The sequence below is a fragment of the Acartia tonsa genome, chromosome 11 (genome assembly GCF_053477335.1).
Source record: "Acartia tonsa isolate MP-2025a chromosome 11, ASM5347733v1, whole genome shotgun sequence".
Taxonomy (NCBI): domain Eukaryota; kingdom Metazoa; phylum Arthropoda; class Copepoda; order Calanoida; family Acartiidae; genus Acartia; species Acartia tonsa.
In genome coordinates this window covers 5,961,766-5,980,275 of record NC_137270.1, presented here as the reverse complement: position 1 = coordinate 5,980,275, position 18,510 = coordinate 5,961,766, and the positions used below count along the sequence as shown (strand labels likewise).

At 31.7% G+C, this 18,510-nt stretch overlaps 2 protein-coding genes across 2 annotated transcripts; both read left to right on the top strand.

Moving 5' to 3' along the window:
* The first annotated feature begins 1,056 nt into the window (after positions 1-1,056).
* On the top strand, positions 1,057-5,660 carry Atg101 (autophagy-related protein 101). The gene is made up of 7 exons (XM_080176762.1): positions 1,057-1,178; positions 2,220-2,303; positions 2,792-2,893; positions 3,204-3,287; positions 4,340-4,529; positions 5,048-5,149; positions 5,563-5,660. Exons 1-7 carry the CDS (start codon positions 1,168-1,170, stop codon positions 5,647-5,649), a joined length of 660 nt encoding a protein of 219 aa, XP_080032888.1. The 5' UTR covers positions 1,057-1,167; the 3' UTR covers positions 5,650-5,660.
* A 9-nt stretch (positions 5,661-5,669) lies between these two features.
* Positions 5,670-11,703, top strand: LOC145331894 (protein FMC1 homolog). The gene is made up of 5 exons (XM_080176768.1): positions 5,670-6,892; positions 7,299-7,346; positions 8,409-8,496; positions 10,436-10,512; positions 11,554-11,703. Exons 1-5 carry the CDS (start codon positions 6,776-6,778, stop codon positions 11,623-11,625), a joined length of 402 nt encoding a protein of 133 aa, XP_080032894.1. The 5' UTR covers positions 5,670-6,775; the 3' UTR covers positions 11,626-11,703.
* The last annotated feature ends 6,807 nt before the right edge of the window (positions 11,704-18,510 follow it).

Below are 18,510 nucleotides of genomic sequence, written 5' to 3'. Positions count from 1 at the left end.
ATTTTTGACACCTTTTTGGACATAATTGGCATTTATTAAAATTTACACATTTATCACAGAATGGACTCTTTTGTAGATTTTTTGTTAAAGAGATAATAAGGTCAGTTAAGAATATAGCTTTTTAAAAAGCAATATTGGATTGATATAATCAATACTTGATTGCTTTAAACTCCCCATTAACTTGAATTTATTAACTTTGTTGGTTAATCATGTTCTCCATTTTGATTTCTGAAATCTGTATAAAAATGGATATATTATTACTTGGATCTCATACCAGATTTTCATGCTCTCTAATAAAGTAAAATCTACAGCTGGCTAGAAAAACAATTCTTCCCTTCTACATCCTTACATTATCCTACTGGAGGAACGAACTGACCAATAAATGAGGTCCTTGTATTAGTGATGGGAATCCGGATCCGGAATCCGAATCCGGAATCCGGAATCCGCCCAATTTTCGGCCAATTTTGGAATCCGAATCCGGATCCGGAATCCGTTTTTTATAGCGGATTCCGGATTCTAAATTGGTAGGCTAAATTTAATTTAAATAGGTTAGAAAATACCAAGCACATTTTTAGGACATACGTAGCACTTAAATTTTTAAATTTACTAATGTGATGTAAGTGTTTTAGTTATGCTGGAAGTCAACACTTTAAACAAATCAAGGCTTCAACCAAGTAACACAGTGATAAATTAACGAAAAAAGCTATCCCTCTGTGACGGACGGCCTTTTAAAATACTGCTAGAATCCGGAATCCGAATCCGGAATCCGCCAAAAATAAGAATCCGGAATCCGCAAGAATCCGTCACTTTTTTTGACGGATTCCTTCAGAATCCGGAATCCGAATCCGGCCCAAAAATTCGAAGGATTCCCATCCCTACCTTGTATATTCCACATCCATTTGTAATATAAATGAAACACCTTTTTTTTTTACGAAATATCTACATTATTTAAGTCCCATTCTAATTCAATCATTTATATATATTTCTTTATTGTTATTATATGTTACAATTTTATTATCATTATTATCTTAACCTGGTGCTAAATTCATTAAAAAACCATATAAATAAATTTCAGATATTAAAAATGTAAAGAAATATACAAAAAAAAGTTACAAATATAATGATGTAAAGAAAAAAAAATCCACGAAGAAAATATTTTATAACAAAATGAATGCCAGGAATGGACACAATTTTTTGGTTACAAAATATTTTATATGAATACAGTTATACAATTTTTTTAAAAGCAAAGCTTTTCTATAATTAGGGTCGGTCCGTCCGTACGTCCGTCCGTAACGGATAGCTCTTATCGTTAATTTAGGCATGTTAGAATTGTTCTATCGATTTTAAATTTTGCATGGTGATTCCTTTAATAGTTAGGTACGATTTAGAAAGCGTAGCAACTCTATAATCATCACCAAAATGTCCGTACGTCCATTTTAAACATGTTGATTTTTTAAATTTTTTAACAACTAATTTTTATGTGATATAATCATCCGATTTATCTGATTTTTGGTATGTTGATTCCTGAGACAACAAAGTATAATGTAATAAGCGAAGCAACTTTATTATCAAGTCCTAAAAATGTAAGTATGTCCATAAACATTATCCTGAATCAAGCAGTTTTTCAACAAATTTACTTACAATTTTGCTTTGACTCTTATACATTTATATTAATATTATCCAGTTCTGACACTATACAAGTGTTAATGTCCGTTTGTCCTACCGTTTCAGTGCTTCGCTTTTATGGATGTTGTCATCCTTGTTTTTATGTTCTTCAAAAATCTTGGAATCCCAAGCCATTGAGAATTTATTTTTATACTTAACTATTACAAAGTTTCTTTCATCTGTCTAAATGTACAATTTGTCTGTCTGTCAATCAATCAGACGGTAGAAAGTTGATTTTGCAAGGATACTTTAAAAGATATCATTCTAAAATTTCCTCTAAACATCCTTAATGATGATAAACAAATTATTGGTTTAAATGTTTAGACACTGTTAGTTTTGAACTAACCAATCAAAATTTAGTAAAGTTATGGAGCCAACGAACAAGATAGCATAAAACTTTGGGTACCAGTGTAATTTATAGCCCAATGTCCCCTCCCTTCCTGCCTTTAGAGAATACATCTTATCAATAGGAAATATTAAATTAAAAGCAATCAAACCTATGGCTTTTGTCAACCATATTTTGAATTTAAATTATTATCTGTCCACTTTGTTAGATCTCATGTATTTGAGCTGGCAGTAGAGGGATGTCAGGTTGAGGATTCTATTTTAGCATTATTTCATCCTATTCTCTTTCATAGGTAACATAGTTTTTTTTTTAACCGAAGCTTTTCTATAATAAGGATATGTACGTCCGTAGGTTATTTTTGATCATTTAGGTATGTTAGAATTGTTCTATCGATTTCAAAGTTTAGAATATTATTCCTGTAACAATACCTATTAGGAACGATTTAGAAAGCGTTGCAACTCTTTAACTGGTACAAAAATGTCCGTTCGTCCTTTTAAAACATGTTGGTTCATAACCTTTTTGACAAGAAAAAATTTCAATCCAGTATTTTAGCGGTTTTGCAACATATTTACTTACAATTTTTTTTGGCCTTGATACATTTAAATTCTAAAAGTAGGGAAATTACATCCCAGAAGGAAACTTTTTGGTCAAATAAACTATAATACGCTTACACGTAAGACAAAGCCTATGCTATTACTCACCGTTTACGCAAATGTGTCAAACCCTACCCTCCCTTTAATTTGATCTATATAGATGTAGTAATCTTTGTTTTATTTTTAGAACGCTGGGCAAGTTTACTTATCAGTATGAAAGTTCCTACAGTATAGGCACTGTCGGTTATCAAGATGTTGACTGTCATACTTTTGATCACACATATGTCAGGTAGTCTGTTTTTGTTTTTGGTAGCGCGGGCTACCTTACAATAGGTGTATGTCATGTCATTATCCAAATATACAGAATATGAGTTTCAACTAGGGAGGGAGTTTTCCATTTCGTTGGCATGACTTTAGGACTTATTTTAAATTTAAAATGGTTGGTTAATTTAGTTGAGTGTCCAAACGTTTCAACCACTTATTGTAATCTACAGAAGGAGTAATTTTGTGCATCATCATTGGGGATGTACATCAATTAATCGGCCATTGTCTTGTCCCTTTTGTATAACTTATGAATTATTAATTTTGACTTTTTTCAGAGCATCGTCTCCAGGTCTGGACTCCTTGATAAGACGTGAAGTTCTCACATTTGCTGAACAAATAAAAAACTCGCCTGGCTCAAAGTGAGTAATTGGCAATTTCACATAAATCACCTTTTTAAGCACTGATAACCCCCCTCCTTTCTCTTAAGGGCATTTTCCTCGTAGGATTTACAATTTATATAAAATAAGGGAGGAGGGGGGGTATTAGTGATCAACAGGCTTTTTATGTAAAAGCGAAGGGGACATTTTACTATACTAGTACGAAAAGTGTTACAAATTATTTGTTGGCTTAAAATTATGGATGATTATATCATGAAATTTTGTAGTTGGTACAAACTACCATTATTCAACCTTTTAGTTTTCACTATAATCTATATAGAATAGGTAGGTAATTTTGTTTATTATCATTGGGGATGTACATTGTACATTATCGTCTATTGTTTTATCTCTTATGATACCCGATTATTTAGATTTTTTTGGAAAGCGAAACTACTATGTAAGTGACCTTGGTCTTATACTACAAATTATTTCCTTAAATCATATTTTAAATTCTTTACATTTATATTCTAATATTTGAAGCTGGAAATATCAGGGGATGAAAGTGGTGTGGATTAATTACAGGGGTGTTTATTTTCAAAATTGATCCTGCTCAGGGGGAGGGGAAAAAAATAAAAATAAGTGGTTGGAGGGGAAAAAATGTAAAAATTTAGAAATCTGAAATAGTTATTTCTCGCATCGTATTATAAACGGCTTTCCGCGGGGCTAAAAAAAACTAGTTTTAATCTCATAATTGTACATTTCTATATTCGTAGAAAGCTGGATATAATACGATGCTAGACATAGTTTTTTCGTATGGATGAGAACCGGTTCCTATCCACCGGATTCGAATGAATACGAGAAACATTTTTCCTATTCCCCCCCACCCCCTCCTTGGTGAAAAAAACTGAAAAAAATGTGTGGAAGGAGTGATAAAATAAATGAATATAGAGTTCTTTAAATATTTTCCATTTTCCCCCTATACATGGTGAGAAAAAACTAGGGGAGGGGGGGGGGAAATAAAAAATTTGTAGCCGGGGGAAAAAAAAATCTTGTGCAGAATATACACCCCTGATTAGTTAGTAACATTATTTTAGGACTGGACAAATCTCCCTGGAATTCTTTCAAAGAAAACGCACAAGATGGCCGTTCCCGCCAGAGAATATTCCGTGGGAGGTGTGGACCATCAGGGTGGAGCTGGTCAGCCTAGAGAATGAATATGCCAGACAGAAATGGAGAGAAAAGCTAGGAGAAGATCTGTGTGAGAAGACCCTGTATATTACAGAGGTAAATTGTCATTTATGTATTACGTATAAGGGCTCCATATAAAAAGAGAAGATATCGACAGAAAATAGCCAAAAATCTTACTAGTACTTGAATCTAAAATTAAAATAGCCTAAAACCATCCCAGGATCTATGTGAAGCATCCCAGAAATGGAGAAGCCAATTGGTTCAGTAGTTATGTCTTATGGTACTGACAAAAAATAGGATGCTTTTTTATTTTTGACTAGTCAATACTCCCCCTAGCATCTAGAAGCTCTGCATTTGAAGAGGTAGGGTGAAAAGAAATAGCCTTAAACCATCTGAAGACTCAAAAATTAAACAGACTAAAACCATCTCTGGACGTATGCATAGCTTCCATAAAATGTAGAAACTCAATCGGATCTGTAGTTATCGAAATCTTAAGCTACAGACAAAAAACCCTAAAATTTCTCAAAATTTATTCTTACAGTTTACAGATTACAGTTGTTTCAGTACTTGGTAAACTTAAGTAGAAAAAAAAATAAATCTTTACAATAATTTAGGTGATGAACAAGCATGAATTTTTGCCTAAGATGCCGAACAAATCTGATTTAGAACTAGTTTTTGATTCATCATTCCATGATGTTCAACCTTATCTGTTTAAAGTAAGTAGTTTTTGTTTTAAAATAGTTGAATTTAGAAATATTATATCTCACAATGTGTTACAGAGAATTAAGCTTTTGACAATTAGAATCGAGATTGAATTATGTAATTGAATGCTGTGAATTTTTGAAGTTTATATCCATTGTAATTAGTCTGGATACAAAATGGATACACTTAGTAAGAAATGACCCCTCCCCCCCCCCCCCCACTTGTATGTTGAGTTTGTACTTATACATTGGGATATAAAAAATATATCAGAAGGGTTACAACTGAAAAATAATATGTAGGTAGGGTAAACTAAAAAAAAAGATTCATCAGGGTTGGTTTATAAAATGACTAAATTCAAGACACAACAAGAACGTATTAAATTAAAATTATTTGAATGATGAAAAAAATGAACTATTTTTAATTTTAGATATGTCACTCCACTGCTGGTCCGTCTACGCCAACTGTGGGCATTGGAACTGTTAGAAGACTTCTCAAAGACACGCTGGCTATTTAACAATGAATCGAGGGATTGTTAGGACACCTCATATTATATTTTGGCTTTTTAACTTTCATTTCTTTTTAGTTTTTTTAGGCCTTACTTCAGCAAATTAATACCGTTGAAATAGCTGAATAATTTTTGTGACGCCATGTTTGCGCAAAACCTGTTTTTTTTTGTTGTAAATAAAGGAAAGTGGATAAGAAGGGGATGAAAGGAAGTGGGTTTATGGAAATTTTTTACTTGAATTGTTTGTCAGAATACTGTCCCTTGTCCCTGTTTTTATTAGGTACAAAGAATTGAAAATTATGATGTTTGTTTGAAATCAAATTGGGTTGAGAAAGATTTCTAACTGAATGGTTTTGAAATCATATTATCGAAGTAAAACTGGAATTTTTATGAAAAATGCTGAAATCCTATAGTTATTTCATTAAATAAGGTCGTTCATAAGAAGCGAAGCGTTTTTCAACAGTTGTTTCAATATTGGCAGAAGTGTGAATTTAAAATTACGGACATATAGACGGACCAACCAAGATATTATCACACCCAACTTTAGAGTAGCTTCGCTATAAATTTTGATATTTAACTTTGTAAATAATTCATTCAGAAAAAAAACTTGTATCTAAATTCTATAATAGATGTATCCAAGGCTCGGCAGCTGCACGTCTTAATGGCGGCTAGTCTACCATTTTGGAATGCAAAATTAATGTCTACTGTGTAATAAAGATAGATTTTTGGTGCGGCTTCATATAAATAAGTGCGGTTATGTTCTGTTGCGGATGCGGCTACCGAGCTTTGGATTTAACATTCTTTTAAAATATTAAATGTTAGTGTAAAATTGTCTTGCCTTTTTAAAATTCTGAAATTGAAACAATAGTATTCTTAGATGAAAATATATTAAAATTGATTAATTGTGCTTTTGTATCTTATCTTCATCACATTATTATATGCTTTATATCTTAGTTATATGAATTAAATCTAAAATTTAAAAATCTATAAGTATAATGTTTATTATTTGTAATTTGTATGTCTTGCACTATAATTTAAATTTATTTACTGATTAAAATATGCAGTTGTCTAGTATTATAAATGTCATATTTTTAATAATTTACTGTATATATTATTATAATAAGAAATATCTGGTATGCTACGAAAGGAAAATTTTATTTGCAGAAGAAAAAAATTTATAATGGCTGCCATAGCTTATGCGGGACCTCTGAAACATCTGAAACACATAGCTAAAGAATTAAGATTGGCTAAGGTAGGGGTAACATTTTATGTTGTCGGGAAGGTGGTAGGTTCAAATCGCGGCTCAACATCGCGTCATAAGTAAAGACGTTAAAAATGGTTCCTCCAGCTGCTATGTCAGGTGTGCAACATTAGTAGTTGATAGGAATGCCTTGGCCCAAGACACGCAGAACTTGTTACAACAACTTTTTAAACCTTTTTTGTTTAAGAATATCTATAAATGTATACGTTACATTTAAATTAAATCGAATCATTTTATAATTTTAATTGATTAACCCTTTATTTTATCTTTATAAGACCCAAAAAATGATTATGGTGATTTTGTTTGATTTCTGCCTATTAAATATGTTTTAAGATTCTTTAATCTTTCATTTTCTACTTCCAAAAATAAGATAAATAATTATTTTATTTCTCTTCAGATTGATAAACTGCATGGAACCCAGTCAATGAACTATATTTTTAACCAGGTAAATAAATATAGAAAATTTAGTTATTTTCCAGATTTTTAAATGGTTGCTAAAATCTGAGGTCGATTCTTAAAAAATAAAATAAAAGAATTGGCTAGGTAAAGTAGGTATAGGGTAGCCGTAAACCCAAAATCACTTTTAAAAACTTATTCTTCAAATTTCTGAATGATATTCGATTATACCCTATCTAAAGCTTCTTTTTTTCTTCTCCAGAATTCTCACAAATCACTGCCACCTTAGAAACCAACCTAGGGTTTGGAAAGTGCATTTTGCTCTATATAAATCTTTCTGTCTTTTCCTTATTGTCAGTCTCTTTATTTTAAATCAGGGGTAACTATTCTAACCAACAATTCTACAAAAAATCACGAAACTTTATTAAGTATCTGGTGGTATATTTTGTTTTTGTCCTGTAAGTGAAGAGGGATGGGAAAGAAGGGGAGGAAAAGGGGAAGGGGGTTGTGGGGAAACTGTTTGTCAGAATATCATTCCCTTGTCCCTGATTTTAAATAAGAAGAAAAGAAAAGATTTTTTATATTTCCTATTTCTTGGTACAATGCATATATTAGATATTACTTGGATCTTACACCAGATTTTCATGTTCTCTAAGTAAAATTTGCAGCGGGCTAAAATAATGAGCATCCGGTTCCCTTTACCCCATACCCTTTCTTCCTACTTGATGAACGAACTAACCAATTAACGAGTTCAATGTTAGCAAGCTCAGTTGAAGACAACTTTTTCCTTGTCATATTCTATATCCTTCTATATCCATTGATTAATGTTCACCATGAAAGTTTGAAATTTATAGGACTGTTCTAACCAAGGAATGCAATCAGAGGCACTTTCATGAAATAGTATGTATATATGGTATCTTTTACTGAAAACTCGAGTTTCATATTCATATTCGTTAGCTAAAAAACTATTGGTATTTTTATAAAAATTAATTAGTTGAAACTATTGTTGTTTAAAATTTTTCATCAAAAATTCTTATCTACAGTACATTTTTTGATGGGTGCTCCATTGTTTTATCCCTTAAGATCCCTTAGAACCTGAATCAATGTTTAGTTTCGTGCAAATGAGGTAACCCAAGAACAGTACTGCAAGCACAAACAGGAGATGGAATTTCTGGCCGATACTTATGCTACTTATTTAGGTAATTTTAGTTGAGAAGCTATTCTAATTCCCTTTGTCCGTCAGTCAGTCCGTATCGCAATAGGAAAGACGTGATTTCCTCCGCTGCTCTTGAAAATAGACAGCTGAAATTTTGACAATAAAATGCGCATGGCTTTCTTACAGTATTTGCATATCCTTTCTTATCTTCGTTATGGTAACTGAACATCTGCTTTATAACTCAATTAGTCTTCTTGTCCAATCCATGATTTTTTGTGCTGAGCCTCTTATAGGTTTTGTCATCCTTGTATTTTTTAAAGGGTCAGTAACTTATAGGTGAATTTTAGTCCTTGGTCCCCAGAACTTATGGAGTAGGTTGACACTTTTGTATAGCCACTAGGGCCAGTTCATTCTCTACGTTCAAGCACATTTTGATTATTGCACTTATGACTGTATAACATTTGATTATATTTTGTCATTACTGTTTATTCATATAACTTTATTTTATAATATATACGGACAAAAATCATGTTATAATTTTTTGGTTTGTTAGTTTTAAAATTGTAGTATTCACAAAAAGTTATGTATCAACACTTGCTTTCGTTCTTGCATAGTCCCATTTTGATAATCTACATTCTACGATTATTATTTCACTTAAAGCACGCCTACAAGAAATACCACGCTTTAACTGCTGAAAGACTGCCACAAGTAGACCCAATACCCCAAATTTAAATCCTTCAGCTTCAATAACAAAATAGTTCTTGGCATTTTAAAATAGTATTTTATGTACAATGAAATTTTTGAAAGATTTCCAATGCTTATAAAAGAAAAAACAATATTAAATTACGTCGCCTAGACACAAAATTATAACCTTATCTTTGTCAGAAACTTGGATTGCCGGTAGCTGATTACATTTTTACAATAAAAACACCACATTTCATAGTCAAAATCTATGAAAAAAATTCGATTTAAATTGCATTTTTAAACGAAAATCATAGCGGAAACAAAGGGGGAAACTAATACAAGCATAGCTGTGATTGGTTGTTAAGCTGATTCAGCCTTCTGATTGGCTACAGTACACTCGGTACAACGCAAGTTAAACTTAATTTTTTTTAATGATTTTGACTATAAAAATAGATATTTATTGTAAAAATATAAGGGGGGGGGGGGGTTTAATGCAATAATCTCGTAGTCAGTGATTAAATGGCACTTAGAATTCGAATTTCGATCTAAAATTTTTCATGAGTAATCCTTGGTAGGTCTATTTTCCCTAAATCAAACAAAAAGTTGGAAAAGTAACCGGCGGCTCAGCCGTTTGGCCGTTTTTTTGCCTATTTTCAGGCCAAATTCATCATTAATTACGTAGGAATCACCTTTTAACCCATAATTTTGGTTTAATTCATGTTAAATGATTTTTTTTAAATTTCTAGTATCAACAGCTACCGGCTAGAACCGTTTGATATGGTTTTGAGCTACATAAATCATTATGTGGAGATAGGTTTCGTGACTAATTTGCTCTTAAAGTAGCGAAAAAAATGGCAAAATGACTGAGCCGCCAGCCGTTAGCTGTTACTTTTCCAACTTTTTGTTCGATTTAAGGAAAATAGACCCACCAAGGATTATTCATACAAAATTTCTGGTCGAAATTCGAATTCTAAGTGCCATTTAATCATTGATTACGAGATGGTTGCATTAACCCCCCCCCCCCCTTTGTTACTGAAACCTAAATTTATGACAAAAATAAGCTTATAATTTTGTTTCTAGGCCACGTAGTTTAATTTCAAAGTTTTCAACATGAGCATTGCAATTCTTTCAAAATTTTCATTGTACATAAAATGTCATTTTAAAATGCCCAGAACTTTTTTGTTATAGAAGCTGAAGGCCTCTAATTTAGGGTATTTGATCTACTTGTGGCAGTCTTTCAGCAGTTGAAGCGTGGTATTTCTTGTATGCTTCCTTTAATAATATTTTTAAAAATTCAGAATCTCAGCGTCATTACAAAGTACTGAAGGACGAATACCATGGCAAGGGGGAGAGATCCATCAGACAAACAGCAAAGGTAACCATCTTTCTCGTATTCATTCGAATCCGGTGGATAGGAACCGGTTCTCATCCATACGAAAAAAACTATGTCTAGCATCGAATTATATCCAGCTTTCTACGAATAAAATAATGTACAATCATAAGATTTTGCGGATCTTATTGGTTTGTATCTTATGTAAACTTGCAAGTCTTCTCTATTTTTGTAGCGCAACTACTCTATAACTAAGGAATGCCCTTCCGTATGTCACTCCGCAAAACTCTTCAGCTTATAAGGTTTCGTGATGTTTAATGTATTTTTATTTGCAGTTTATTCAACTTTCTTACCTGCATTTCTTACCAGGGATTTTCTTTTTATTTACTTGATATCCAAGCGATTGTTGACTTTCAATGCTGTGCTACTTATGGAAACAAATGTCCTGGTTTCTTGAATCATAAGCTTAATCAATTCCTCGCCTCTTTTATTTTTCTATTCTAATTTATACAATGTACATTAGGATATATAAGTTGGAAGGAATTTTAATGTTAGGCGGAGATTTAAAAACTGCATCAAATTTTAAGGATTTTTTATAAAATTCGTTTTTTGTATAATTCTTTATCTGAAAGCGGAAATACAATTTAAGTTAATTAATTTTGACATCTCTGATTAGTGGATTGAAAACTATCTGCGCTCTGATTGGAGAAGCTTAAGTGTCGTATATCATTCACCCAATTAGAGCGCAGGTAGTTTCTAATCCACCTATCCTATTGGTCAAAATTAATCAACATAAATTGTATTTCTGCTTTTAGATAAAGAATTATACAAAAAAAACGAATTTTATAAAAAAAAATCCTTAAAATTCGATGCAGATTTCAAATCTCCCCCTAACATTAAAATTCCTTCCAACTTATATATCCTAATGTACATATGGGCATATTACTTCAAATTAAATGTTTTATTTTTGAAGAAAAATGGCTAAAATCTGCTTTTGCTGATTTTAACATGATACTATTGTTAGTTTGCTATTGCTATTGCTATGCTTTTTATTCTTTTTTCTTTTACAAATTGTTTATTTTTTAGATGGTTGGATTTAACATGCCCGATGAACCTAAAGTCCAGAGACCACCCAAAAATAAGAAAAAGGATGATTAAAATGATTTAAATGTTGGACAATATATTGTAGGCTGTGTTAAAGGGGGGGGGGGGGCGAAAGTGACACTTTTTGAAACCAAAACTAAAAGTTAAAGGAACTCAACTAAAAAAAGAGTTACAGGTCTGACATTTTGCATGGCAGTTGCTTTATAGGGGTACAATATGGAACTGTAAAGAAACGGCGGCGCAACCGCCGAAAACCGCCGAGAAAAGGCAACAAAAATTACGGCGGGAAACGGCGGTTTTCGGCGGTTGCGCCGCCGTTTCTTCACAGTTCCATATTGTACCCCTATAAAGCAACTGCCATGCAAAATCTCAGACCTATAACCCTTTTTTTAGTTGAGTTCCTTTGTTGACTCTTAGTTTTGGTTTCAAAAAGTGTCACTTTCGCCCCCCCCCCCCCCCCTTTTGTTATTTCATTATTATTATTTTATTGTTTTTTAATAAAGATATGTAGTCATTCTGAAGCTTATACTTATACTTCTTATATGCAAAAATTAGCTACAGTTAGGCGTGTCCGTGCGACCTTCGTTTCTAGAAATTATTTACGTTCATTTTAAACTTAATGGTTATTTTTACTTGTTAAAATTATCATTTTATTAACTAAACCTTTGAAAGGACGTTTGAAAAAATACAGTTATCAATCTTTTTAGTCAATTCTGTATAAGGCAATATACACCAGAGCTTGATCTTTAAATTATTTTAGTGGTGAGCCAGATCGGGGTGAGCCAACTTTCCACCAATGAGAGCACATCATTTTATGAAATGCCGCGCTGTAATTGGCTGAAATTCGGCGCACCCCGAACTGGCTCACCACTAAAATGATTTAAAGATCCAGCTCAGACTTCAAATGAATTTTCGCCAACACTTAACTAATGTACTTACGTATGCTTGGTCGAATTTTTTGACCCTCAAACAGCGGTATTATAAAGGTATTACAAGAATGGATATAGAATTCGCGAATATTGCGAGATATTCTCGCATACCCTGATGAAATGTTTCTCGCAGCTGGCAAATATAACGCTACTCCCATGCCTTATGACCACCCCATGCCCTACCTGGTCATGAAGGAGCGTTATAACTAACATCTGGGAACCATATTAGCAACCCATATTGACAATAATTCCCGCCACAATATCCAAGCATTCTATATCCATTACTACAAGATAGAACCTCCAATCGTATGCTTCCATGTTATACACTAGAATACTTGTGTTGAAAAGCCTCGGCCTGCAGGAGTGAGGTATAGCTAACAGGTGAAATAAATATAAATTAATATTTTGGGGACAGATAAAAATGTCGTCAATTTTACTATGTGTTTACCCCCAAATGCCAGCTGAAAATCACGTATAGGTTTCGTGATTTTTTTCGAATTATTTTCGTCGTTTGTATAATCTGCATGGCCTAAAAATAGAGAGGCTAGACCCAGTTCGCCCCTAGCCTCTAGGGGCTTTGCCCCAAGAGGTAATTAAAAATTAAAAAAATAGTACTTCTGGTGCTGCCAGTAGTTTTATGTGAACTAACTTCCCCATAAACAAAAAAATAGGCGGGGGGGGATTTTTGTTTTTGGGGGGGTGGGGGGTGTCCCACCCCCCAACAAAATAGTTTAAAACCACCACAGGACCAATAGGTATATACCCTGAAGAGAAGAATCCGATCGATTCAGTGGTTACCGAGATCTTAAGGGACAGACAGACATCAGATACTTTGTATTATAGATGGTAAAAGAAATAAAATGAAAGCAAAACAAAAAAAAGAGTGTAATGAATGTAATAAAATGAATAGAAACAAATTAAATTATAAACTTTGTTTATAATTTTTATTCTTCGCCATTCATTGTTCTGCAAAGAAATAAATAGCTGGAGAAATAATTTATAGTACCTATCCTATTATATACCTACCTAAAGTAGTAAGTTTTTTTGTCTGTAGCGAAGGATCTCACTAACCGCTGAACCGAATATAATTCTTTTCAGTTTAGCTTCTAATACATGTAGATCATTGGAAGGTTTATAACTATTTTAGAGGAGAGTACCACCACCCTCCCAAAAGAAATAGGTCTCTGAAATAATGATTCATTAAAAAAATTACTTTTCGATACTTAAAGGGCGAATATAGGTTGGATATGATATGAGCTTATATCAAAGGTGCATGTATATACATTATGAATAACTCAAGCAAATAAAGATATTCCATTGGATAAGGCCGTTATAGCTAAAAACCTAGCCATTTGGGCTAATTTGTGACGTCAGAGGAGTGGTTCCCTAACATATTCAAATACCCATATTCACAACAGGATGCGTGTAAAGTTTGCCTAAATACTGTTGTTATATTGCAGTACAAATAAATGAGAAAAAGGTTTCGGGAATTAATCAGGGGTAAATATACCCTCCTTCTACCTTCATACAAAATATATAAAGTAAAATATTTAAAAGTTAAAAAAACATCAAATAATGTAAAAAGTAAAAAAAAAATAATCAATAAAATTTTCTTGGAGGAAGAATGATTTCAAATCCCTGTTTTTTTGTGGCCGTGTGTGTGTGTGTTGAAAATGCGTAATTAAGGGTGTTTATATCATCTAGATTTAATCAATTATCTTTGTACAGAAAATAAACTTTAAGACGTATTTTTTACCCTAGTCAATATTCCTGACTCACTTCTACGCAAATTATTTTTACGCTTTTTAAAAACGAAATAAAATAGTATTTAATCTAAAATAATAAACATTTAAATTATCATTTAAGATGTGTGCCAATGTAATAGTCAATCAAACTTAAGCAAAATAGTCAAAAAAAAGTCTTGTAAAGGGCTAAAATAATCGATTTTGTCCCCAATCTCATTTATTATATGTTCAATTGAAACAGAAAATTTCAAAATCTACTTAAGGATATTTTTGAATTATTAAATTTGGAATAGATATTCTAAAAGTATATAATGGCACCTTTGATATAAGCTCATATCATATTGAACCTATATTCGCCCTTTAATTTTTCTTTGGAGTTGCTAGACACTCCCCCCCCCCTTTAAGGGCCACTAGAGGCATAAAGGGGCGTAGCTACTGGTACAAAAATAAATTTCCTAGTTTAGTTATTGCCTATTTGGCAGGAATCTCCTTTGATATCAAGTTATCCTGTAGAGAACCCAATAGGGTTTGCAATCCGAATCCGGGATCCGCCCAATTTTTGGCCAATTTTGGAATCCAAATCCGGAATCTGTTTTTTAATAGTGGATTTGTATTCTTAATTAGTAGGCTAAAATTAGCGTCTTGAGTTTTTTTTCAACTCCCCCTTTATAAAGGCAAAGATTATCATCATTATACAGGGCGTTTTAAAAAAAACTGCGTTTTCCAAATTTGAAAAACAACCATTAGGAGTACAAAAAAAAATAATTAAATTATATGTCAATATTCTCTATAAAAATATGCATCGAAATGTTAAATGCTTTAATAAAAAAAATTCAAACTTCAATAACTTTTTTGTCTTTAGAGATTTTTTTATCAAATAAAAAGGAGTTTTTTTTCTTTTTACTATAACCTTCGTTATTAAAGTAGATTCTTTTACTGCAAATGCATCACAATCAAGAAATATGAAAAAATGACAATTTGCAGTTTCTTAAAAATGCTTTTGTGAGGAGCTAAAAAGCATTTCACCTTTAAAACTCATTAAGGTACTTTTCTTTTACCTTTTTCTAAATTAATATTGAAATTCTACGATTTTTTTTATACATAATAGAAGAGTTATTTTAATTTTTCTTGCACAACATTTTTCACATAAAGCAATTTTGGAAACTATGTACCTATCATAGAGGCCGTATTTTTAGAGATAATGAAAAACACCTTATATAAATTTGATGTACTTTTTTACAGAGAATAAGGACATATAATTGTTTTTTCTTTATTCCTTCTGGTTGTGTCAGAAAAATGGAAAACGCAGTTTTTTCTGAAACACCGTGTATATATCTGTCAAAATCTGGTTCTATTCTCGGAAGTGAATTATAGAGAACACCAAGAACATTAATTTTTAGGTCATATGTAGCACTTAAATTTCTTAATTAGAAAAAGGCTTTTTAAATATTGCTAGAATCCGAATCCGGAATCCGCTAATGTTTGGGCGGATTCTTTTAAGAATCCGAATCCGGTCAAAAATTTGACGGATTGCCATCCCTAGAACCCAAGGGCATCATCCACTTGTAATTGGATGCAATACTGTAACGCCCACTATAGGTTATTAAGTTAAACTGTTTTTAAACTATTTTTGAATGGGGGGGTCAAAAATATACTAGGACACCTATAGAATCAGACTGCAGAGCCCAAATTTGAATTAAGTCCCCAATAAACTTTTTTTGGGGGATTTAAAAATTAATTTTTACTGTTGCTCTGGTCATTTTTACCAGATCAAAGGGTCTTTTTTTACTTCGTGTAATATTGTAACTTAGTGAACAATTTTATATAATTCACTTTATACTGATACAATAGAAAAAACATTACTCTGTTCAATGGAAATAATTTTTTTTCTAAAACAATCAATTTCATTGAAAAATCTGACATAATACAATAAAAAACATAATGCTGAATTTAAACCAATTAGAAATTAGAATTTCCGAAAGAGTGTTTTTACAAAGTGACTGACTTCAAACGTAATTAAATAATTTTATTTAATAAAAATGAAAAGAATGAAAACCCTACTCATAAAAGATACATACTTTTTAAAAATATTTTTAAAAATATGTTTGAATAATCTTATTTTATATCATATTTGTATATGTGACAAAAATAAATTTGTTGTATTGCATAAACATTTGTTGTCATCTTAATTTATTTAACCCTTTACAGCCAATTTTTATGTGTTTTAATGTATAGTAAACATGAAACATTTTTATGTTAATTCATTGATATATTGTAAAGAATTAATTTTTAATTAGTATTGATAGATAAAATCAAAAGACCTAACTTTACTGTATACTAGCATACAATATTTACGAAGCAAGACACTCTAAAAGCTGAGTATTTTACCTACAAAGGGAAGAAACATCACGATTCAGTAAAAATTATTTAATCTATAGTAAAAAATAAACTTTAAAATCCTAATAAAAGTTGATGTGGGCAATTGTTCTCATTTTTGGCTTTGCAGTATGATTCTACAGATGTCAAAGTATATTTTTAATATACCTTTTAAAAATAGTTTAAAAACAGTTTAAGTGATATTCAACAGACAAACAACCCTTTGATTGCACGACCCTTGTATGGAAGTTTTTACAGCGTATGGTTGGATAGAAAGATAATTATTAAGTATTGATAAATAAGTATTGGGTAGCAGTTAGAAAGAAAATGAGATTAACTTTTACATTGAAACAAATACATTCATGTCCATAAGTGAAAAAAAGACAATTATAAGCAAAAAGTACACATTTTTAACATACAACAGTCACATGTTAATCATAGTACAAACAAGGATGACAACATCCATAAGTAGCGAAGTTTAAAAATTATGTATGGACATACAGGAAAAATAAACTATAGAGCTGTGTGAAAATTTAGGAATCGATCTAGCACCACAACAGATAAGTAGATCTTAAAGGAAGCATGCAAGAAATACCACGCTTTAACTGCTGAAAGACTGCCACAAGTAGACCAAATACCCCAAATTTGAAGCCTTCAGCTTCTATAACAAAAAAAGTTCTAGGCATTTTAAAATGACATTTTATGTACAATGGAAACTTTGAAAGAATTGCAATGCTCATGTTGAAAACTTTAAAATTAAACTACGTGGCCTAGAAACAAAATTATAAGCTTATTTTTGTCATAAATATAGGTTTCCAGTAACTAATAATATTTTTACAATAAAAATACCCATTTTTATAGTCAAAATCATTAAAAAAAATTAAGTTTTACTTGCGTTGTACCGAATGTACTGTAGCCAATCAGAAGGCTGAATCAGCTTAACAACCAATCACAGCTAAGCTTGTATTAGTTTACCCCTTTGTTTCCGCTATGATTTTCGTTTAAAAATGCAATTTAAATCGAATTTTTTTCATAGATTTTGACTATGAAATGTGGTGTTTTTATTGTAAAAATGTAATCAGTTACAGGCAATCTAAGTTTCTGACAAAGATAAGGTTATAATTTTATGTCTAGGCAACGTAATTTAATATTGTTTTTTCTATTATGAGCATTGGAAATCTTTCAAAAATTCCATTGTACATAAAATGCTATTTTGAAATGCCTAGAACTTTTTTGTTATTGAAGCTGAAGGCTTATAATTTAGGGTATTGGGTCTTCTTGTGGCAGTCTTTCAGCAGTTAACGCGTGTTATTTCTTGCAGGCATCCTTTAATGAAACATTGTGAAAATATGCAAAATGTGAACTTATTTGGTCCCGGAAAATTTCAGAGATGGGTTTTTGAAAGAAGAATACCGCGTTTTTTCGACATTTTTAGACCTGTCGTCTTCGTTCAATCAATCATTATTATGAAAAGGCTCTGTATGATTTAAACTTAGTATACAACTATTTATTTAATTATTTCGCTTTTGTTAGTACGGCTTTTATTAGAAGATAAATAAATAATCTTAAATCCATTTTTGCTGTATATTAATTAATGCATCTTTTTAGAGCTTTATTAGACACTAGCGGCTTCGCCCCTAGTCTCTAGGGGCTTTGCCCCAAGAGGTTTAATCAAACCAATTTTTCATATTTTAGATTTAAAAGAAAAAATAAAATAAAATAAAAATTTTGGGAGGGGGAGAATTTTTTTTTTTTGGGGGGGGAGTAGTCGACCCCACTATTTTAATTTTAGTTTTAAAAAGAAAAGAAAAAAAAATTTTAAGGGGGGGGGTATTTATTATAGATTATACAAATACTGAAATAATAATTTTAAAATTTTGAATTCCTAA